The sequence below is a fragment of the Neomonachus schauinslandi genome, chromosome 3 (assembly GCF_002201575.2).
Source record: "Neomonachus schauinslandi chromosome 3, ASM220157v2, whole genome shotgun sequence".
Lineage (NCBI taxonomy): Eukaryota > Metazoa > Chordata > Mammalia > Carnivora > Phocidae > Neomonachus > Neomonachus schauinslandi.
In genome coordinates, this window is record NC_058405.1 from 181,769,962 (window position 1) to 181,791,422 (window position 21,461).

A 21,461-nucleotide genomic window follows, 5' to 3' on the forward strand; every position below is an offset into this window, starting at 1 on the left:
CGGACTCAATCCTGGAACTCCAGGATCATGACCTGAGCCAAAGGCAGTCACTTAACCAACTGAGCCACCCAGGTGCCCCTGCATTTCCCACTTCATATAGTCAGAGTGATAATTGGTTAGGAATACCCGTCATGGATTCCTCTAATGTATATTAAAAAAAAGGGAAATCATTCATAACTTTGGGTACTTAATTAGTAGCAGGTTCCTTGTGACATCCTTTGTAGGCCCACACATGAGAGCTCTTTGCCTTAAAGACCCCTGATTGGGTGTGATAAGAATGAAATTCATCAACTTATGTTACAGTAAGGATGGGGGACTTGTTTGAATTCCTCGAAATATGAGGAATGATAGGGTTTTTTTTTTTTTTTTTTTAAGTTAGAACATATTTTTTTCAAAGACTCCTGAGTAAGATGTGGTCTCTTTTTGATTGGTACCATGCTGTTTTAGAGGGAGGAAAGTCATAATTACACCTTGCCTTTATTCTGGTTGCCTCTTTTAAGAGGTATATTAACTGCAGCATACTCTAAGGAATTTTATCAGGATGATAAGCAGACTTAAAACTATGTATGAGAAGAACATTTGCAGGAGCCAGAAATGTTGTTAGCTTGAAGAAGACTAGTGGATGTGGAGAGCTGTACATATGGTCACTACCTCTGGGTAATTTTAAGGGCTATATGTGGAAGAGGTAATAGATATATTCTCTAGGGGGAGATAGGAGACAAGTGTATGGAAGTTACAGAGAAACATGCATGTTTACAAAAGGAAGAGAAGAATTTTTCCTGTCATTGTCAAGATTCTAAAAATTCTTGTTCTTCCCCCATTTTTTGTTAGACTGTGCAAGCTCTTTGATGGGGAGAATTAAAATCAGTGGAACTAATAATATGGGAAGATGTGAAAACTCTTTTGTCTTCAGAGCTTTATCTCTTACTCATTGAATCTTGGTGGCTCTAATTTGGAACAGTTGTGTTCAGTAGGTACTTCTACAAAAAGATCTCTGGTGTCTAGTAAAGAGACTTGCCACTTTAGAAATTTTAGAAAAATTCCTCAAACTTTTTCATCAAAGATAACAATCTGTAAGTGTATGTCAGCTAAATTTAGTTTTGAAGAGCAAGAGCTGTTTATATCCATTCTTGTTTATGCTTAATTTTTAATTCAGTTTTAATTTTTGTCAAAAGAATACATGCATATAATTTAAAAAAGCAAAGGCTTTAAATGAATAACAGTAGTCACCTGTTCCCTTCCTCCATTTCTGATTGCCTTAGATAGTGACTGTCAACTCTTGTGTATGCCCTTCTTCTATGTTTACCTTAGTATTTCTAGCTAACACACTTAGAGCTATTTTAAAAAATTTTTCAGTTTTGGCTTTATATATTGACTTCTGTACAGAGAGGAAGATAGGATTTGGTCCTCTTAACACTTCTTTCTCCTTTTCCACCTACTGTCTCTACCTCTTCTGTATAATGTTATCACAGTTGTTGGTTAAATCACTAGTGTTTTCCTTATTGCAAGTATATATATTGTTCTCAGCTTAGTAGTATAGTAAATTACTATTGTTATTTCTTACTTGTACAAGCTTTTTCCCCCTGAAGTTTGTACTTGTATAGTTCTCTTCATTTGCTTTTTCATGTATGTATCATTAATATATCCCCAGATAGTCTCTCTGAGGCATAAAACTTCTTTCAATATGATCAAACACATTAGGTACCTTTTTATTTTTGTTTTAAATTGATAAATCTTTTCTGGGTACTTTTGTCATCTTCTAGTCTAGAAATGCTGCTCTCTAGACCTGCTATGCAGTGGTCATCCTGGGACTGAAATTCTTTTCATGCCTAACCTGTGTTGGGCACTCTCTTTCCAGGACCCCACATCTCCCTTAACCTCCTGATTAAAGGCCAGTGGGAGATCGCTTTGAGAGGTGTATGGCTATAAATGTCTCATTCTGCCCTCATTTTTAAATTGATAGTCGTCCCCATTCATAAGGTGGAAATACTTTATCCTTGAGGTTTTAAGGCAGTGCTTAATTATGTTCACATCCTCAGTCTTGATGTTGGGAAGTCTGATGCTGCTTTTTTTTTTAAGGATTTATTTATTTGAGAGAGAGAGTGCGAGAGCATTGTGGGGGTCAGGGGCAGAGGGAGAGAATCCCAAGTGGACTCCACGCTGAGTGCAAAGCCTGAATTGGGGCTCCATCCCAGGACCCTGGGATCACGACGTAGGCCGGAACCAAGATTAAATGACTGAGCCACCCAGCACCCCCTGATGCTATTCTTATTACTGATTCTTTGTGCCCCATTTTCCCCCTCCCTCTTTGGGAGTACTGTAGCCATTCTTTTGGACTCATTGGTTTGGAAGTCATGTTTTTTTTTTAGTTCAGAGATATTTTCTCCAGTATTCTTTCTTGTTGACTAAAAAAGCCTGGTTGCCATTTTTCTAGGATCCTGAGGGAGGAGACTAGGGGCACATAATCTATCATTCAGTAGGTAGAGTCTCAGTTAATTCCTTGATGTGGTTTACTTGTCAAACACTTTCATCCAATAGTTATGACTAATGTCATTACATTAAAATGTTTTATAAACATTGAATTCACATGACTGCTAGACTAGATTTAGGGATACCTAATAACAGTCCTTCGCTATGCCTGAGTCCAGAGTCTGTTTGGATAATCTCTGCAGATTAAGTTTTCATTCAGACTTCTGCCTAGGGCCTGGTAGGGGTAGTCGTTGGTTGTAGGGGAACTGGGAGTTTATTTTTGACCCTATGTAAATCCCCCTAACCTGCCTCTAATTTCTTTCGTGAATCTTTCAGAGGTTCTGTAGTGGGAATCAGCTTCTAGTTGGCTTCTCTCTGAAGGAGCTTCTGTTTTGCTTTTCTTTACTCTGCAAAGTCAGTTACTGCTGGTATATTCACTTTTTATCTTCCAAATTTTATTAGAGAACTATAGTATGCTTTTGGCCTCCTCCCTTATTCTATGCCTCTCTGTCTCTGTGGATTAATGCCTTTTTATTCCTTTGCTTTCATTTCAGTGAGGTTTGGAGAGGTTTGTGAAGACATTCTTGGGTTTTGTCTGCCTTTTTTTTTTTTTTTTTTTTTGAGAGAGAGAGTGAGCATGAGCAGGATGGGTGGAGAGGGAGAGGCAAAGAGAGAGGGACAGGAAGAGGGAGAGAGGGAATCTTAAGCAGGCTTCCCACCCAGTGTGGAGACTGGAGCTTGATGGGGCGGGGGGCCCTCAGTCTCATGACCCTGAGATCATAACCTGGCCAAAATCAAGAGTTGGAAGCTTAACTGACTGAGCTACCCAGGCACCCCCTCGTTTGTGGGGGGGCACATTTAACTGGAATATCTTAATTAGGTTTAAATTGTTATTTATTATTTTTTAGATGTTTCCCCTAAGTGTTACAAGGACTTTACAGTGTAGTATTTGTGACTTTCAGAAAAACAAACCAAAAAAACACCACAAAAATAACAGATGTAGTTTACATCGTGTGTGTGTGTTTTCAGTATTTTATTTTATTTTATTTTTTTAAGATTTTATTTATTTATTTGACAGAGGGAGACACAGCGAGAGAGGGAACAGAAGCAGCGGGAGTGGGAGAGGGAGAAGCAGGCTTCCCGCGGAGCAGGGAGCCCGATGCGGGGCTCGATCCCAGGACCCTGGGATCATGACCCGAGCCAAAGGCAGACGCTTAACGACTGAGCCACCCAGGCGCCCCTGTTTTCAGTGTTTTAAAGTTGGGTTCTGGATAGACTAATATTTTGGACTATCCAGTACATACAGTGCCTTGTCATCAATAGTTTCTAAAATCTTGATGTCCTGTTAAAGGCATCTTCTATCTGTTGTAGATTTTAAGTGTATAATTTTTCTGAATTAACCATTATTTATATATAATTTTTTACTAAATAACTAGGATTGGGATAGATCTAAATGTCAAATTAACTTTATTACTTCATGTCAAGATTAGCAACCACATAAATTTCCACAGTCTATTAAAATATTTTAACCAGCTTCTCTCCCAGCAGGAGAAAAACAATGAATAAAACTAAACAAGCTTTCTTATTCACCTAGCACACATCGTTTTTTGAGTTGAACAAATAGCTAGTTGCAAGATTGTTTGAGGCATAGTTAAGAGCAGCGTACTGGTGGACATATGGAATGAGTCACACCATCTGGTTATAGTCATACCTGGGTGGTGGTCCTTAAAACTAAAGTGCCTGGGGATCTGCATATGACTTAATTATACTGTGAAAACATACTGGGCGCTACCAGTAGGTGACTTTGGAACTTCTTGAAACCAATTAACTGGCAAACATGCTTTCAAAATATCAATACTGTTGTTATTAAATGAGTCATTATTTAATTTTTTTTTTTTTTTTTTGCACTAAATTGGAGACTTAAAATGTGTATTTTAGGATCTGGAATGGGTGGTACTTCAATATTGGCACTATGAAAATGATGTGGCTTACTTGTCCAACACTTTCATCCAATAGTTATGACTAATGTCATTACAGTGAAATGTTCTATAAACATTGAATTCACATGACAGCTAGACTAGACTTAGCAAAAAAAGGGAAGTGGCACCAGCTTCCACGAATACACCTTTGAAATAACTAGATAAATAATTCAGTTTTGATTAGATTTCATTCAGTTAATTGATCAAACTTGGTAGGTAGAGGAGAAGGTAGATCCACTAATGAGAAAATATTTATTTTAATTAGTGTGAAAATTGTGGTTACTGTGACTAGTAACATAGAATCAAGACTATAGTGTTTTATTTTTTAAGTTAACCTACATCAGTATTAACTTTTTTGGTATACAGTTGTATGAGTCTTAACGTGTATGGATTCGTGTAACTGCCACCACAATCAGAACATGGAACTGTTCCAGCACCCCTGAAGACTCTTCTTAAATTAACCCTTATCTGTTCCTAACTCCTGCCAACTACCTTTAGTTCTCTCAACACTGTAGTTTTTCTTTCTGAGAATGTCATGGAAATTCTATCTTAAGTATGTAACCTTTTCAGATTGCCTTCTTCACTCAGCATAGTACCTTCAAGATTAATCCAAGTTAGTTGCATATTCCAGTAGTTCATTTCTTCTTAGTGCTGAGTAGTTAGTATTCCATTGTTTGTGAATTTATCCATTTCCCATTTGAAGGACAGTTGGGTTTCTAGTTTTTGATTCATATGAATAGAGCTGCTGCAAATATTTATATACAAATTTTTGGGTGAACATAAGTTTTCATTTCACTTGGGTAAAAACTAAGAGTGGGATTGCTAGGTCATATGGAAATTGTGTGTTTAATTTTATTTCAAAAAATGACAGTTTTTTGTTTTTATTTGATTTTTCCCTTTATACTGGTTTGGAAGCTGTAAATTCCATGTACTTTTATGGTCATCATTGAAATTTTATTCTCCATATTGACATTCTAGAGTTAATCAGTATTTTAATCTTAATAACACAAGGTCTTTAAAAGTACAAAGTACCCTCACTTAAGGGCTACTGTTGATGAGATGTTAAATTAATCCCCGTTCTTCCTCACAAATTGGACATTTTAAAATTAGATGATGTTTGTTTAAATTTACCTAAACATGTTTACCAGTTTCTTTCCTTACCTCTTTGCATTTCAGGACCTTCCTGGGGTCATTCTTCTTCTACAATCTGTATTTCTTTAGTGAGGATCTCCTGGGGTAAACTCTTGGTTTTTGTTTATCTGAAAATATTATTTTGATCTTATACTTTCAGAGATAGTTTTGCTGGGTTCACAACTGTTATTTTTTCTTACTACTTAAAGATAATTTTGTGTTATCTTTTGGTTTCCATTGAGAAGTCTACTTTTAGTCAAATTTTGTTTTCTTGGTCTTTCTGACTGCTTTTAAGATTGTTCTGTTTTTGAAGTTTGAACAAAATGTTTCTAAGTGTGGATTTTATTTGTCTTGTTTTTGATAAGCTGTAATTCCTTATCTGTAGATGCATGCCTTTCACTGGATCCAAAAAATCTCAGCCATGATCTCTTCAAATATCACCTCTCCTCATTTTTTTTCATTTGCACTCTCAAAAGTAAGAGTGTTGATTAGAGGGCGCCTGGGTGGCTCAGTCAGGTTAAGTGTCAGACTCTTGGTTTTCAGCTTAGGTCATGATCTCAGGGTAGTGAGATCCAGCCCTCAGTGGGGAGTCTGCTGGAGATTGTCTCTCTCCCTCTGCCCTTCCCCACTCCCCACTCCCACTCTCTTTCTCTCAAAATAATAAATCTTTGAAGACTGTTGATTAGATATGTTAGACCTTCTAATATCCTTTTTTCTTCCTTTTGTCTTTTCTGTCTCCTTAGTCTGTGCTGCTTTCTGGATTTTTTTCTACTAATTCACCAATTTTCTTTTTTGGTGTGTCTAATCTGCTCTTTACCTGCTTTGTTGAGTGTTTAATTTCCACATTTATAGTTTTTCATTTCTAAAAGTTCTGACTTCTAAAGCTGCATGGTTATTGTGATAACTACATATATCTTGTTTATTTTTATGCCCTTTTATTTGTTATAATGTTTCCTATGTACTATATTTTCTATTTTGTATTTGATCACTCCAATATCTAAAGTCTTTGGGAGAGGTGGGTCTAAAGATGTTTCTACTGACAAGCCCAGTGTCACATTTTGTTGTTGTGTGATGATTTATTGAACCTAATTTTTCCAAATCCTGGTAGCATAGATTGAAAGTGCATTCCTCCTGAGGGGATTTGCATATTCTTCTGGTGGGACCCAGGGATACTACAGCCTGAAGCAGCTTTTTTCTCATCCAGGATCTTTAGGTTTAATCTGAGGTTCTCAGCTCTTTCATCTTGTCTTTGCTATTTTTGGTTGGTATTTGCCTTCTGAGCAATACTAAATTTTGGATATAACGTGTCACTCTTCTGGTTCCTGCTCAGTTTTAAATTTTTTTTTGTCTTTTTTTTCCTTTTGGGAGGGGATCATTAGAGATTTCCTTTACTTTCTAGAAAGCTCAACAATATGTTAACAGTTAGGATTTTTTTTGTTGGTTTTGGTTTGTAACTTACAGAGTATCTCTCATATTTTAGCAGAGGAGACTTTTCAGAATATCTGGTCTACCATACAATTGAAAGTAGAAATTGAATGAGATTAAATATGCCGTATAGGTACTTCATAAATATTAATTTTGTTCTGCCTTATTAACTTATATTTTGTTTTAAGCATGTTTGACATAATATAGTTCCATGTTTGGTTATTTTTTGTGGATACTTTCCTTAGTCTTTTCTAATTTAAATTTAATATGTACTAGACACATTTTAAACTTGTATATTTATCTTGTTATTTATCATTTCATAGAAAAACTTAATTTCTATTTTCTGTTCTGAAAATAATGACTTTATGGGAAAATTCAACTTTTTTTTATTGTATATGGGGTGAATGTGTAGAGTGTTTTGTAGAAGATTGAACTTAGGTAGGATTTATATTCAGTAAAGAGCCAAAGGAATTCCAGTAATTTCTTTTGCTTGGTAATGAACATTTGGCATATTTAGAGCAGTGATTCTCAACTAGAGGGATTTTGCTCCCTGGGGGAGATTTGGCAGCATCTGGAAACATTTTTCATTGTCTCTACTGGTTTGAGGATGCTACTGTTTATTTAGTGGATAGACTTTGGGGATGCTGCTCTACATCCTACAATGCACAGAGCAACCCCCTCCTGGCCCCAAATGCCAATAGTGCCAAAATTGAGAAAACCCTGATTTAGAGAAATAAAATGAAGATAAAGTGTTGATGCTGGTGGGTATATTTGGGAGGAAAGGCTTTCCAGGTTTTTTAGAAAAACTGGAGGAAAGGCTTTCCAGGTTTTTTAGAAAAACTGAAGGAAAGCCTTAGAAAGGAAGATTGTTCTCCCCTTCCCATATTTTCTTTCTCTAATTCTTCCGCACAGACATTCACATCCATACAGCCAGGACTGAAAGTCCAAAATTTTTGACTACTGCTACTAGTCAGTTGGACTCTTTCTTATTTCTTGCTGTTTCTTTTTCCTATTATAGAATAATGCATATTCATTGTGGAAAACTTGGAGAGAATGGAAAATTATAAATAGAAAGAAATCATCCTATCCTATCATTTATATGCAAGAACTGCTAACATTTGGGGGTATTTAGTTTGTTTTCTTTGCAGAGATTTTTTTTATGTAGTTCTGAGAATACTGTATAATTTTCATCCTAAAAACTTAAAACATAACCATAAGTATGCATAATGTTTACAGTGTTACTGTGATTTATTTAATCACTTCCTCTTTGATATTGAGGTATTCCTCATGTTTTCCTGTTATGAATCCTGTTTAATGAACGTCTTGTACATAATTAGCTATGTTTCAGATTCCTTTAGAATAGATTGTTAAAGGGTACTACTGGGTCAGAAGGTATGAATGAGGTTCTTGATTTGATACAAATTGGTGAATTTATCCTACCGTAGTGCATGAGACTATCAATTTTCACTTTGGATTTAACTACTTTTTTTAACTGAATTATTTTATAAGCATGTAATATCTACGTAAAGCTTTTGGAGGCTAAAAGGAGAAAAATCTGTGTATATCCTTGCATTGAGAGTATGGTTAATCTGCCTGAGTAAATGGGAATAAAAGGGCAATTAGAGAAGGCAACATGAACAAATGTAAAATTTCCTTGGAGTTACGTAATTTGTATAATTATTGTGGCCTGGCAAAATTGTGTCTTGCAGTTGTGTAAATTGAGTCCTATTTTAAATGCACCGAGTCAGCTCACTTAAAGAAGTCCTATACTAAATGTTCTTGTTTAGTGGGAAAAACTGTCTTTTCATAGTTTGGTTATGAGTTCATTCTGGTTGTATTTGTTTTGTAAGTTCAGAATATTATCACTTATTTAAATAATATGAATGCCTTCTTTATGCATAAGTAGATCCTGTGATACCATAGGACCATGAGATCTGTGAGTGAATAAGCTATACACTATACTGTTCTCATGAGATTACATCTGTACAACATAAATAAAAATGAATCAGGGGTTTCCTCATTTAATGGTCTGAGAAATATAGGGGCATAATTCTTTGCTCCAAAATTTCTTTCTTTCTTTTTTTTTTTTTTTAAAGATTTTATTTATTTGACAGAGAGAGAGATAGTGAGAGCAGGAACACAAGTGGGGGGAGTGGGAGAGGGAGAAGCAGGCTTCCCGCGGAGCGAGGAGCCCGATGCGGAGCTCGATCCCAGGACCCTGGGATCATGACCTGAGCCGAAGGCAGACGCTTAACAACTGAGCCACCCAGGCGCCCCTTTGCTCCAAAATTTCTTATCCAAAACATACATACACTGTTGTAATAGTGTTTGACATTTCCTCATTAGAAAATTACTCCTTTGCCTTTTCCTTTTTTAAAAGGATACTGTAAGGGAGGTGGAGAAGTAAATGGTTGGCTGGAACAAGGAAGGAGGTATTAGGAAATAAGGAAAGATTGAGTTGCTAAGTTAGAGGGAAGAGTAGTGAAATTTAAGAGAATAATAAGTTAATTCCTTCTTACGTTATTTTGGAACAAGGTAGGATGTAAATACACATCATAAATTAAGCTTCCCTGAAAATGGTGAATCTAGTCTTGTTCTCATAATACAGATGAATTGGAAAACAAAGTGTACTGCTTTAAATGAATAATGACTTTCCTACATTTTTACTTTTGGAAATTTAGAAGATATTTTTATTTTAATTATTTTTTAAAGATAGATTTATTTTATTTTAGAGAGAGAGTACGTGTGAGTGGGTGGAGGGGGGAGAGAGAGAATCTCAAGCAGACACCCCACTGAGCGCAGAGCTGGGCTGGGGCTTGATCTCACAACCCTGAAATAAGGGCCTGAGCTGAAGAAACCTGAGTCAGATGCTTAACCAACTGAGCCACCAAGGTGCCCTCTAGAAGATATTTTTAAAGCCTTACTTTGTGATTGCAAATTTACTTGAAAATAATTCATTCTGTAGTTGTTTTTTCATAGTTAAGTTTTAAAGTTTTACAAGGATGAAATTGGTGTGTTCGGTTCCTTCTGCTGTGCAATCTTTATTTCTGTATCTTATAACTTAACCAAGAGCTAGAAGTAAATGAGTTAGTTTAAAATTTAAACAAAACAGCAACAAAACCCAACTTAATGTTTTCCGTCTTCAAAATAATGAAACAGAGTGCTTTGCCCTAATTCAAAGCATGATTCGAAAGATGAACCACCTATCTCTGACAGTTGTCAGGGAGAGAGGAGTGGGATATGATAATTGAGGACCTTCTGTTAATTCTGAATTTCCCTTATTGTTGAATTATAATACTGTGAATTTCTAGGATTATTACACACCGTATTTAATTGTTCAGAAATGTTTCCAGGTTTTTAAAAGACTTTTGGTTCATTTATTATTTTATATCGTTGTTAAATCTCTCAATCAGCATGGATGACTGCAAGATGACTATGACAAATTATGTAAAAGTATTAATAATCTGTTTTAGAACTTGGATTCCAAATGAGGCCTTTGGCAGAGAGCATGACTCAGACATAATTTTATGAAGCTTTGCATAGATTGTTACATTGCATCGATTATTTAACCCTTATTTTTGTGGGTCGTGGAGTAGGCCACTTTGTGATGATAACTGGACAAAATGTAATTTTTACTCTTCTCTGAGTGCATTTCTATCAGTATTTAATGTGCATTGTAAACATGATCAAGAAACATAGATACAAAGTTCTCTTAAGGCCATCTATACAGAAAAGGCTTCAAGGTTGTAAAAGAACTTCAAAGGCATTTAATCATGTATCCAGGTATTTCTCGAATTCCTTCATGTCTCTTCAGTTTCTTCTTGAACACTTACTGCCTTCTGAGGTGATTGAAATGTCCTTTATTATAAATTTTTATTTTAATTGAAGGAGAGGTGAGACTTCTTATGGGTTAATAATTTCCAGTTTTCTTGGGTTAGTTTTCAGTTTTCAGATCAGCCTCAAGCTTAAAGGTAATGGCTGTTTGATTAGAATATTTGTATAGCTCCAGACTTAACAAATCCTTGTCATTTTCTTAGGAAATGTGAAAATATTTAAGTGGTTAATTACTTTTTGAATTCTTTACCGTAGAGTCCTTACATAGTCTTTTTCCTTCCATTAGAAACACAGTAAAGCAATATTTGTATTTCCTAGAAGCTCATGTGTTACAGGTACTATGTGTTCCTAACTAGATAGTTACCTGAATTTATATTTAAATGTATTATTTTTTTTAAGATTTTTTTTTTATTTATTTGACAGAGAGAGACACAGCGAGAGAGGGAACACAAATAGGGGGAGTGGGAGAGGGAGAAGCAGGCTTCCTGTGGAGCAGGGAGCCCGATGCGGGGCTCAATCCCAGGACCCTGGGATCATGACCTGAGCTGAAGGCAGATGCTTAACGACTGAACCACCCAGGCGCTCCTAAACGTAGTACTTAGTGTGAACCTAACTTACCTTGACATATCTATTGTGGGGATTAATAGTTTAAAATAATTTTTAAATACTTTTAGTTTATAGAGTGAACACTGTTCCATGTTTAAATGTCCTAGTTAAAAATGTTTTACATTGATGTGTAATTTTTAAGATACATAATAGTAAATTTGTAAAATATTTTATCTTTTAGGAGAGGGTTAAATCCACCACACAGGGTGAAATCTATCTCCATGACAACATTCACACAACAGGAAATTGAATTTCTGCAAAAACATGGAAATGAAGTAAGTGTTTTTACAATTTTTAACTTTTTTGTTGGCAGTCATTTTAATAGGATTTAATAAGTTGTTTAGAGTGGTGAATTTCACTGTCTAAAAAGTTATCTTTGTATTCCATATTTAGATATTTTAGAATGTACTCATTTAATAATGTACTTAGAATTAATATCTACTAAATAATAAATACGTTTATTCTGAGGTGAAACATGTATCTAAAATTCACCAACGTTGAATGTAAAGGGCATTTTTGGAGGACATCTAGTATTGGAGTAACTGTTAGTCTTTGCTTTAAAAGGCCAACAGAGAGAGAATTAACTTTGTGGTGCTGTAGTAAACTTCTGTTAGGTCATTGTGTGATCAGCTTTTACTTGAGGTCCCCTCATGCCTTTTTATTACATGCTGAACTTTGTTTTGAGCAGGTGCTGGGTAGGGAGGAGGCTGGCAGTGCTGGGGGCAGCCCAGCATTAAGGGGAACCCAATAAGAATTTGGAGAGGAGCTTTTTCTTCTAACTCTGCTTTAATGGGTTTCCAGTAATTTCATTCTGTTTGTTTGCTTTCTTGTTTTTAGTTCTATGTTTTTACCATGCTGTTGGTAAGAGTGGTGATCTAATTGAAAAAAACTATAAAACTGACAGAAAAAGTGGACATTTTGGGATAAGATTGAGCCCATCATCCTAATTGATTAATAATAACCATTATTTCATTATTTCATAGAAAGGAAATACTAATTTAGTTACACTATTCTGCTTGCATATTTTTTTTTTTTAAAGATTTTATTTATTTATTTGAGAGGGAGCATGAGAGGGGGGAGGGTCGGGAGGGTCAGAGGGAGAAGCAGACTCCCTGCCGAGTAGGGAGCCCGATGCGGGACTCGATCCAGGGACTCCAGGATCATGACCTGAGCCGAAGGCAGTCGCTTAACCAACTGAGCCACCCAGGCGCCCTGCATATTTTTGATATAATAGAAAAAAAGTTGTTTTAAGATTTTATTAGTTTTTTTTTTTTTATCTTTTTCACCCTGAGAAGATATATGTAAACATTTTACAATTTGCTTATCTTTCTTCCCTAACATTTTGAGAGTAATATCTTAAACTTGCTTGCCTTCTTGTTATGCACATGTGTTTTTGGCTCTAAAACAGTGAAGAAGCATAAATTAAAAACTATGAAATATTTTTAATACGTGATATAGAGAAGTGAGCACACTATTTTGCTGATAATAAATTATTTTGCATAATCAAGTTCCGGACTGATGTCGGAAAATCTAAAGCTAGGGGAAAGGGCAGAAGATTTGTAATGAAGTATAGAATAATATATTTACCAATTGAAATACAATCTGAACTCTTTATACATAAAGTTTGGGATTAGACCAGTAGTATAAACTTTTAGTTGCACTCTTAGAATGTTGTACTAGTATGCAAAATTTTGGACATCAGAATATGGAATCAGAAATAAATATTATTCTGTTCTTAGATTAAAAATCTAATGATAGTAAATAAATTCAGAGTAGTAGAACTAAAAACGATCCATTGGCGAAATAAGTAAAAAATTTGTACCTGTCAGGAAGTAGCTAAGGTTGGGTGAAGACTGGTTTCCAAGTACTAAGATTGAAGGAACTTTTAATTTTGGTAAGAACACTTAACATAAGATCTCTCTTAAAAAAGTTGTAAATGACAGTACAGTATTCTTACATAGAGGGACAGTGTTGTACAATAAGTCTCTAGAACTTACTCATCTTGCGTAAGTAAACTTTATACCTGCTGACTAGCAACTCCCCATTCCCCCTTCTGAGCCCCTGGCAACTGCCATTCTGCTTTCTGCTTCTGTGAATTTGACTGTTTTAGATACCTCATGTAGGTGGAATCATATAGTTTTTGTCCTTCTGTGACTGCCTTATTTCACTTAGCATAGTGTCCTCAAGGTTCAACCATGTTGTCAAATATGGCAGTCATTAAGATTGATATCAAAATCATATCAAGGAAATACTTGATTTTAGGCAACTCATATCAAAAAGTAGAAACAAAATGTAAACTTAGAGATGACTGGAATGGGTTCATGAATATTAATCCTAAAAAGAGTCATGCAAATTGGTAGGCCACTTAATGCACTCACCAGGGCAGTCTCTGTGCTAGGTACTGCGAATGCAGTTACAGGCATTTCTCATAGGCTTAGCTAACAGCTTAAAATCTAGCTGGGGAGGCAGATATGTAACAGTGATAGCGTGTGTTAGATAATTAATGGTAAGAATAAGAAGTTTCAGAAGTAATATGGAAAAAGAGACTCAACTTGTTGGTGAAAAGGAGAGGATTGGGAAGATCTCATAGAAGTAAAACAGGACCTAAGCTGGCAGGAAGATACTGGTTCATTTGTTTTTAAGTTTGTTTGTTTGTTTATAAGTAATCTCTACAGCCAACGTGGGGCTTGAACTCAACGACCCTGAGATCAAGAGTCACATGCTCTTTCGACTGAGCCAGCCATGTACCCTGTGGCAGGAAAAGATACTGAAGGCAGAACAGACACAGTGCACAAAGAAAAAGGGAAATTTATTGTAGTTCATACTGTTAGAAAATATACCAACTTTTTAAGATTTTTTTTTTTTTTAAAGATTTTATTTATTTGACAGAGACCCAGCGAAGAGAGGGAACACAAGCAAGGGGGAGTGGGAGAGGGAGAAGCAGGCTTCCCGCCAAGCAGGGAGCCCGATGCGGGGCTCGATCCCAGGACCCTGGGATCATGACCTGAGCTGAAGGCAGACGCTTAACGACTGAGCCACCCAGGCGCCCCTAAGATTTTTTTTTTTTAATTTTATTTATTTATTTGAGAGAGACAATGAGATAGAGAGAGCATGAGAGGGGATAGGGTCAGAGGGAGAAGCAGACTCCCCGCCGAGCAGGGAGCCCGATGCGGGACTCGATCCCAGGACTCCAGGATCATGACCTGAGCTGAAGGCAGTCGCTTAACCAACTGAGCCACCCAGGCGCCCCGAAAATATACCAACTTTTTAAATGTTAAGGAAGACACACATACTTTCTGTTCCTAAGAACATCTTAGAACCAGGGTATTGTGGTAGGTATATTTAATTCTTAACAGTATTAACAGTAACTGTGTTTATAAAAACTTAGAGATGCATAGAAGATGAGGATTGATATTATGAAGTGCAGGATGATTAACACAACTTAAAAACATTATAGACTTCAAATGCGGGTGCTTTATTATCAGTTTATCTTATTTAAACATTTAAGTCTTAAGTATAACATGCATAGAAAAAAGTGTACAAATCTTAATTTTTCATTTCAAAACATGTTGCTGTATTCTGTGTATCTTCTGTCAGTAGTTTGGAAAGGACCATACTCAATCATGTATATTTTGGATTAAAAAGACACTACTGTCATACATCTTATGCATGAATGGGTCATGCCTGAAAAGGAGTGGTTGACCAGTTAAAAGAGAGTAAATTGACAGACAGCAGTCTGGGATCTTCTACTCCCTCCAGGGGGCTTAGTGTTCTGAGGGGCATATTTGGTTCTTGATTGGGGTATTACGGGCTTAAGCAGGTAAGTGCAGTGGTTGTTGGATGACTCACAAAGTGTTGAACAGAATTAATCTACGTTCCACATGCTTTGAATGTTCCTCCAGACATTTATATGTGGGAAAACCTGTTTACAGTCATCTGTGTATATAACTTAAATCTGTTCTAATGCTTGTATTACAGTTGTGAACAACTTGCCAAAGAAAATCATGCTGCCAAATTCAGAATAAAAGAGTAGGAGGGGACTGCCAAGTTACAGGGCAAAGGACACGGATACAGGGAAGCCATTTAATTCACCATCAGCACAGTGGCCTAGCACATGTGTATATCTAGGGAAGATTTCAGATTTCATTCAGAACTATATTAAGAATTGTTCACTGTTTTTGGAAAATCACAAAACTGATGGCAGTGCCACTTATGGTATTTGAGTCATTAGTAAAGTACATCTGTATTAGTCTGTAAGCTGTGGTAAGCAAATAAAGTTATTACTATTTATAAGCATGTATCAAGGACATGCTTAATATTTATAACAATGCATCATTAGTTTCTACAGATGTAGTTTACAAAGTACTTGAATATTTAGTATTCTCAGACTCCTACGGTGTGTTCAGTGGAGCAGATGTGTACATTATTACATTATAGACCATAGTGTGCCAGATGTTAGTAAAATATTTTGCAGTGAAGCACTTTGTATTTATTATTTGAGGAAATTGTTTTGGCATTTTTTTCAAAAGTAAAATATTTTACAAAAATTCCACATATTTATTTTGTAATACTTTCTTTTGTATCGTGATGTTAACTTTAAAAAAAATCTTTAGTAGTTTTCTCTATATATCCTCTTTTGTGATATTGTGGGTAATTCATGGTCCTCTAGTTGAAGGAATTTCGCTATTGGGTTAACTGCTGATTATTAAAGTTAATGGAAGGAGGGCTGGTGATCAGTGCTATAGATAATTCAATAAAAAGAAAATGTATTAGTAATTTTATTTTGAAGCATCAGTTTTTCTTTTCTGGTAGCAAATTAACTCTTCATAATTACGTTTTAGGCCTGAGAATGAAAGAGTTACTACTGATGCTCCACAGGCATACAGTCTACATGGAGAAATAAAATCATGCATTGACATATTTGATTATCTTTATGCTAGATTATCAAAATAACCCCCAAAAACAGAAACTACTGCTTTTAAAAAAATCCTTCTAAAACAGTAAACCCATAAAGTAAGGTGTTCTTTTCTGTTAACATTTATGATGGATTCATCTTTCATTTTTGAAGCAGAGATTTATTAATCACCTATTGTATACCAGGGACTATCCCCTTGGGTGCCAGAGATACAGTGATAAGCAAAGGCAGATATGATTTTGCCTTCATGTAAAGCTTAGAGTTTAGTTGGGGTGGGGAGAGAGAAAAGGAAAATCATTTCTGTCAATTCTGTTTTGGTTTAAGAGTGAGAAAGGGCTTCAGTTGGGAGTTGCAGATGCTTTGAGAGTGTGGAGACATAGTATTTTTCAGGAAGTTATACTTATAATTAAATAGGCCTTATTTTATGAGACAAGCTATTCAGAGCTTTGGGGCAATTAAATTGCATCTTTGGGAGAGATTGGAGCCATTTATAACCACAAGCAAGCACTACCACAAAATATTTTTGTTTCTAAAAAAATTTAAGATTCCAAATTCACATGCTCTGATAGTTTTGCTGGAATATCCATGTATCATTTTGTGATATTATATACCTAGTCTATTACGAGGTTAAACAGAACACTAGTGGTTATTTCTTAAATCATCCTGTGTAAACTGTAGTATGTGATGGTGGTTCTCTATACAGAATCGTGGACTCTGAAAAGTAGAAAGCCAATATCAGAAAGAGTGTTTGGACATTATCAGAGCAAAGACAGTGGAACTTTTTTTTTTTAAGATTTTATCTATTTATTTGACAGAGAGAGAGACAGTGAGAGAGGGAACACAAGCAGGGGGAGTGGGAGAGGGAGAAGCAGGCTTCCCGCGGAGCAGGGAGCCCGATGCGGGGCTCGATCCCAGGACCCTGAGATCATGACCTGAGCTGAAGGCAGCCGCCCAACAACTGAGCCACCCAGGCGCCCCAAGACAGTGGACCTTTGAATGAATTGTGAATCAGTATATGGAAATATCATGTAGCTTCAAAGTATTGTATTCATTCCTTTTTTTTTTTTTTTAAGATTTTATTTATTTGAGAGAGGGAGAGTGTGCACGAGCACACAAGCAGAGGGAGTGGCAGAGGGAGAGGGAGAAGCAGGCTCCCCGCTGAGCAAGGAGCCTGATGCGGGGGCTCGATGCCAGGACCCTGGGATCATGACCTGAGCTGAAGGCAGTTGCTTAACCAACTGAGCCACCCAGGCACCCCTAAAATACTATGAAGTCAGGCAACCTATGAAAGTTCCTAGTGTAGTTCTTGTAGAATAATGTAGATATTCAGGTGTTTATTGAATCAAAATCTGAGATAGTAGAAATTATAGGGGGAGGATTATTAATATTTTTACTCCCTGCAAAGAGTGGTTTTATTGAGGGATTTTTTAGTTTTCGTAGAATATGAAAGTGTCATATACATGAATATTTGGTGTATGTATTTAAACTCTAGGGACTTTTTTTTTTTTTTTAAAGATTTTATTTATTTATTTGAGACAGAGAGAATGAGAGACAGAGAGCATGAGAGGGAGGAGGGTCAGAGGGAGAAGCCGACTCCCCGCCGAGCAGGGAGCCCGATGCGGGACTCGATCCTGGGACTCCAGGATCATGACCTGAGCCGAAGGCAGTTGCTTAACCAACTGAGCCACCCAGGCGCCCAAAACTCTAGGGACATTTTAACCTTTATGCTGAGCTTAAATAATAATAGCAAAAACTGGCTGTTACTGTAGTAACAACATATTCAGTGTCATTATTGAGTGCAGAGCTAAGTTAAAACTCATTACTCCAGGATCTGCAATTACTGTGTTGCTTTTAGCAGAGGTTGGCAAACTGTTTATGTAAAGGACCAGTAAATATTGTAGGCTTTGTGGCCACCTACATACAGTCGCTGTTGCATATCCTTGTTTGAAAAAAGCATTTTTAAAAAAATAATCCTTTAAACATTTAAAAACCATTGTTAGATCAGGGGCAGTGCAAGAGCAGGCCAGTGGCCCAGTTTGATCTGCAGGTGGTTGGCTGAAGACTCCTGGTCTGTGGCATTCCAAAGTTTTCATTTCTCAGCATGAATCCTTTTATAACCTTCCTAGTTAATCTTTTTCTTGCTTCATTCCTAGCAGAAATGTTTTAACTGTAGTGATCTCTGTTTTGTTTTCCATGTTTGCTGTCTGTATTCTAGTTTTCTTGCCGTTTTGCCCATGCTGTTTTATTTATTGTGAATCTTTTTTAAGTCCTATCAAATTTTTACTCTCCAGTCAAGTCTTCCAGGAATATTGTGGGTGACAGGGACGATAAAACCCCAGTCATACTTGAAAATTTATACACACACACACACGTGTGTGTATCTTATTCACTATAAGATACCGCACGAATTTTTTTAAGATTTGTTTATTTGAGAGAGAGCCAGAGAGAGAACGTGCACGAGTGAGTGGGAGGGAGGGGCAGAGAGAGAGGGCAAAGGAGAGAATCTCAGACTCCCTGCTGAGCAGGGAGCCCCATGAGGGGCTCTATCCTGGGACTCATGACCTGAGTGGAAATCAAGAACTGGTCACTTAACTGACTAAGCCCCCCAGGTGCCCCTACACAAAATTTTTTTTTTTATTGCTCTTGTAGTTTCTTCTGTATTGGTCTTACTACCCTTGAAACATTATAGACATTTCTGTGGCATAATCTTACATACCTTTTCATTACACTTACAGCAGTGAGAATGTACAAGAGTATACCCAAGGGAGTTTGAAACTTAAGATCCATGTGAGTTTCATTGGAATTACTTGTAGTAATTTATTTTTATTTTTTATTTTTTGTGTGAAAAGTCGTGGGCTTTACTCCCCAGAGATTCTGATCCTGGATGTGGGGTGAGGCAAAGGACTGTCTGCATTTTTGGCCAGAACCCCACTGTGATTCTGAAGCTGAGGGCTACAGACTACCTTTTGAGAAAACCACTATAACAACTTAAGACTCCTGACTAGGACTCAAAATAATTTGTGGTCTGGTTTCAACACCACTAATAAAATGAATCTTGTCACTTTGGGCAAACTGCTTTTCCCTGAGCTTCGTTTTCCTTTGTAATCTGTGAGAAGTACCTGTTTTGTACCTTTGTTTTGTATATATTGTAACATGGTCTTTTTCCATGGTGTCTGAAAACCCAGAGTATTGTAGAAAGAGTTGGATGTTAGGTTGTAACTACTGTTCTGAGTATTTAACTTTTTTTTTTTTTGCACTGGTATCTCAGGTCACATGATTTATTTCCTTCTAGTTTATTTGCCTCAGCCATTCTTTTTTTTTTTTTTAATATTTTATTTATTTATTTGACAGAGAGAGAGATAGCCAGAGCGGGAACACAAGCAGGGGGAGTGGGAGAGGGAGAAGCAGGCTTCCCACTAAGTAGGGAGCCTGATGCAGGGCTCAATCCCAGGACCCTGGGATCATGACCTGACCATGCTTAACAAGGGAGCCACCCAGGCGCCCCTGCCTCAGCTATTCTGGCTTCCTTTTATCTCAGCCTTTTGTTTGTTTGTTGTTATTAGTGTGTTATCTTTTTAAAAACTTACTTGGATCTAATTAAAAATAGAAATTGTTAGTCTTTTTTTTCCTTTTAAAACTTTTTGTTATGGAGATATTCATATATCTATGCAAATAGACAGAATAATATAAAGAACTTCCACCAACTCATGGTCTTGTCCCTTCTTCATTATTTTGAAGCAAACCCAAGACCTGTAATTTCATCTGTAAACTCATCAACTGATGTTACTCTAAAACACAAGGACTTTAAAAAATACATAATCATAATACATACCATTTTCACATCCATAAAAATTAACAATAATCTAGTTATCTAGCCAGTATTCAGATTTCTTTCATTTCATAAATTTCATTTTTTTCCTTCTCTTAAGAGTTTATATAAATCAAGATACAAGTAAGGTCCACATGCTGTGAGTGGTTAATATGGGTTTTGAAACTGTACTGCTGGTAAAGGATCAGAGGCTAGATGATCACAGTCTGACCAGGCAACTGCTTGGGGCCTGTATCGCTTGGACTGTGGGAGGAAAGCCAGTTTTGCCTCTGAGAGCGGGGGCCTTAGACCAGTGGGGCTGGATACCCTTTAACTGGGGGCCTTGCCATTGTAAGTCCCTGGGAAACAGAACAGCTCCATGACCTTAGGCCTTGCAGTCCAACCTGCAGCACAAGTACCCTGTGGTACACACTGAGGTAGAGTCCCTCACCCGTGTCTCCTCCACTGCTGCAGCATTAGCTGCTGTACAGGCTCCTCACAGTTGATGTTTAATTCTTACTGCAGAGCAGGAAATCTGTCTTCTACGACAACAACTGCCATTCATCTTGGCAACAGGGGATGCCATCTGGTTGGGGGGTGCTTTATAAACTGATAAGAAGAAAGTTGAAACAGGCTCTGGGCCCATAGATTTTTAAGGAATTGGTGATGACATTGAAGGTTTCTTCATGTTTCATGAAAGTCAAGCCATCCTGCACGGGCAAGATCAGCTTTGGGTAGGAGCAAGCAAAGGCCATGCCCAACAAGAACTTCTTAGAGTTTTAGATGGTGTCTTGTCAATCTTCTACTGGACCGTGGGCTCCACCAGTTCCCCAAGGACAGTCTCATACTGGCCTGTCTAGGATCTTTGCAAGGATGGGGTGGTTGTGAGCAGTCATCTTCTGTTGCAGAACTTGTCGCAGCATGGTCCTCTAGGTCCTACTGCAGGTGAGTGGGGTCTCCCAGTAGTGAGAGTGCTGTGATGCATTAGCGGCTCTGCTGGGCAGGGTGAGCTACATGCTGTATTCTCTCAGAACCCCTCTCATGGATGGTCATGGCAAGATCTGATCTTGGGCAGAGGCTGCTCAAAGCCACAGCACAATGACCAGATCTGCCTGTCTTCTGCCCCCTCTACCTCCTGATATTTTATTATGAAAAATTCAAGTGTACATAAAAGTGGAAAAATTATGCAGGTATAGTAAATACTGTGCTGTGTTTGCTTTAGCACACATCTATGTAGCTGTCCATTAGTCAATCCATCTTATATATTTTTTATATTTCAAAGTAGGTTGCAAAC

At 37.1% G+C, this 21,461-nt stretch overlaps 1 protein-coding gene across 6 annotated transcripts in view; it reads left to right on the forward strand.

Annotated features, from left to right (window-relative positions):
• Positions 1–21,461, forward strand: part of AGFG1 (ArfGAP with FG repeats 1) — a 73,657-nt gene that overhangs the window by 6,712 nt on the left and 45,484 nt on the right. For 5 of the 6 annotated variants that reach the window (XM_021682959.1, XM_021682960.1, XM_021682962.1 and 2 more), the window contains exon 2: positions 11,626–11,719. In XM_021682959.1, the coding sequence (XP_021538634.1) occupies positions 11,626–11,719 (94 nt within the window). Of the gene's footprint in view, positions 1–11,486; positions 11,720–21,461 lie in introns of those variants that run through there. The other variant, XM_044913438.1, reaches the window with a different exon arrangement.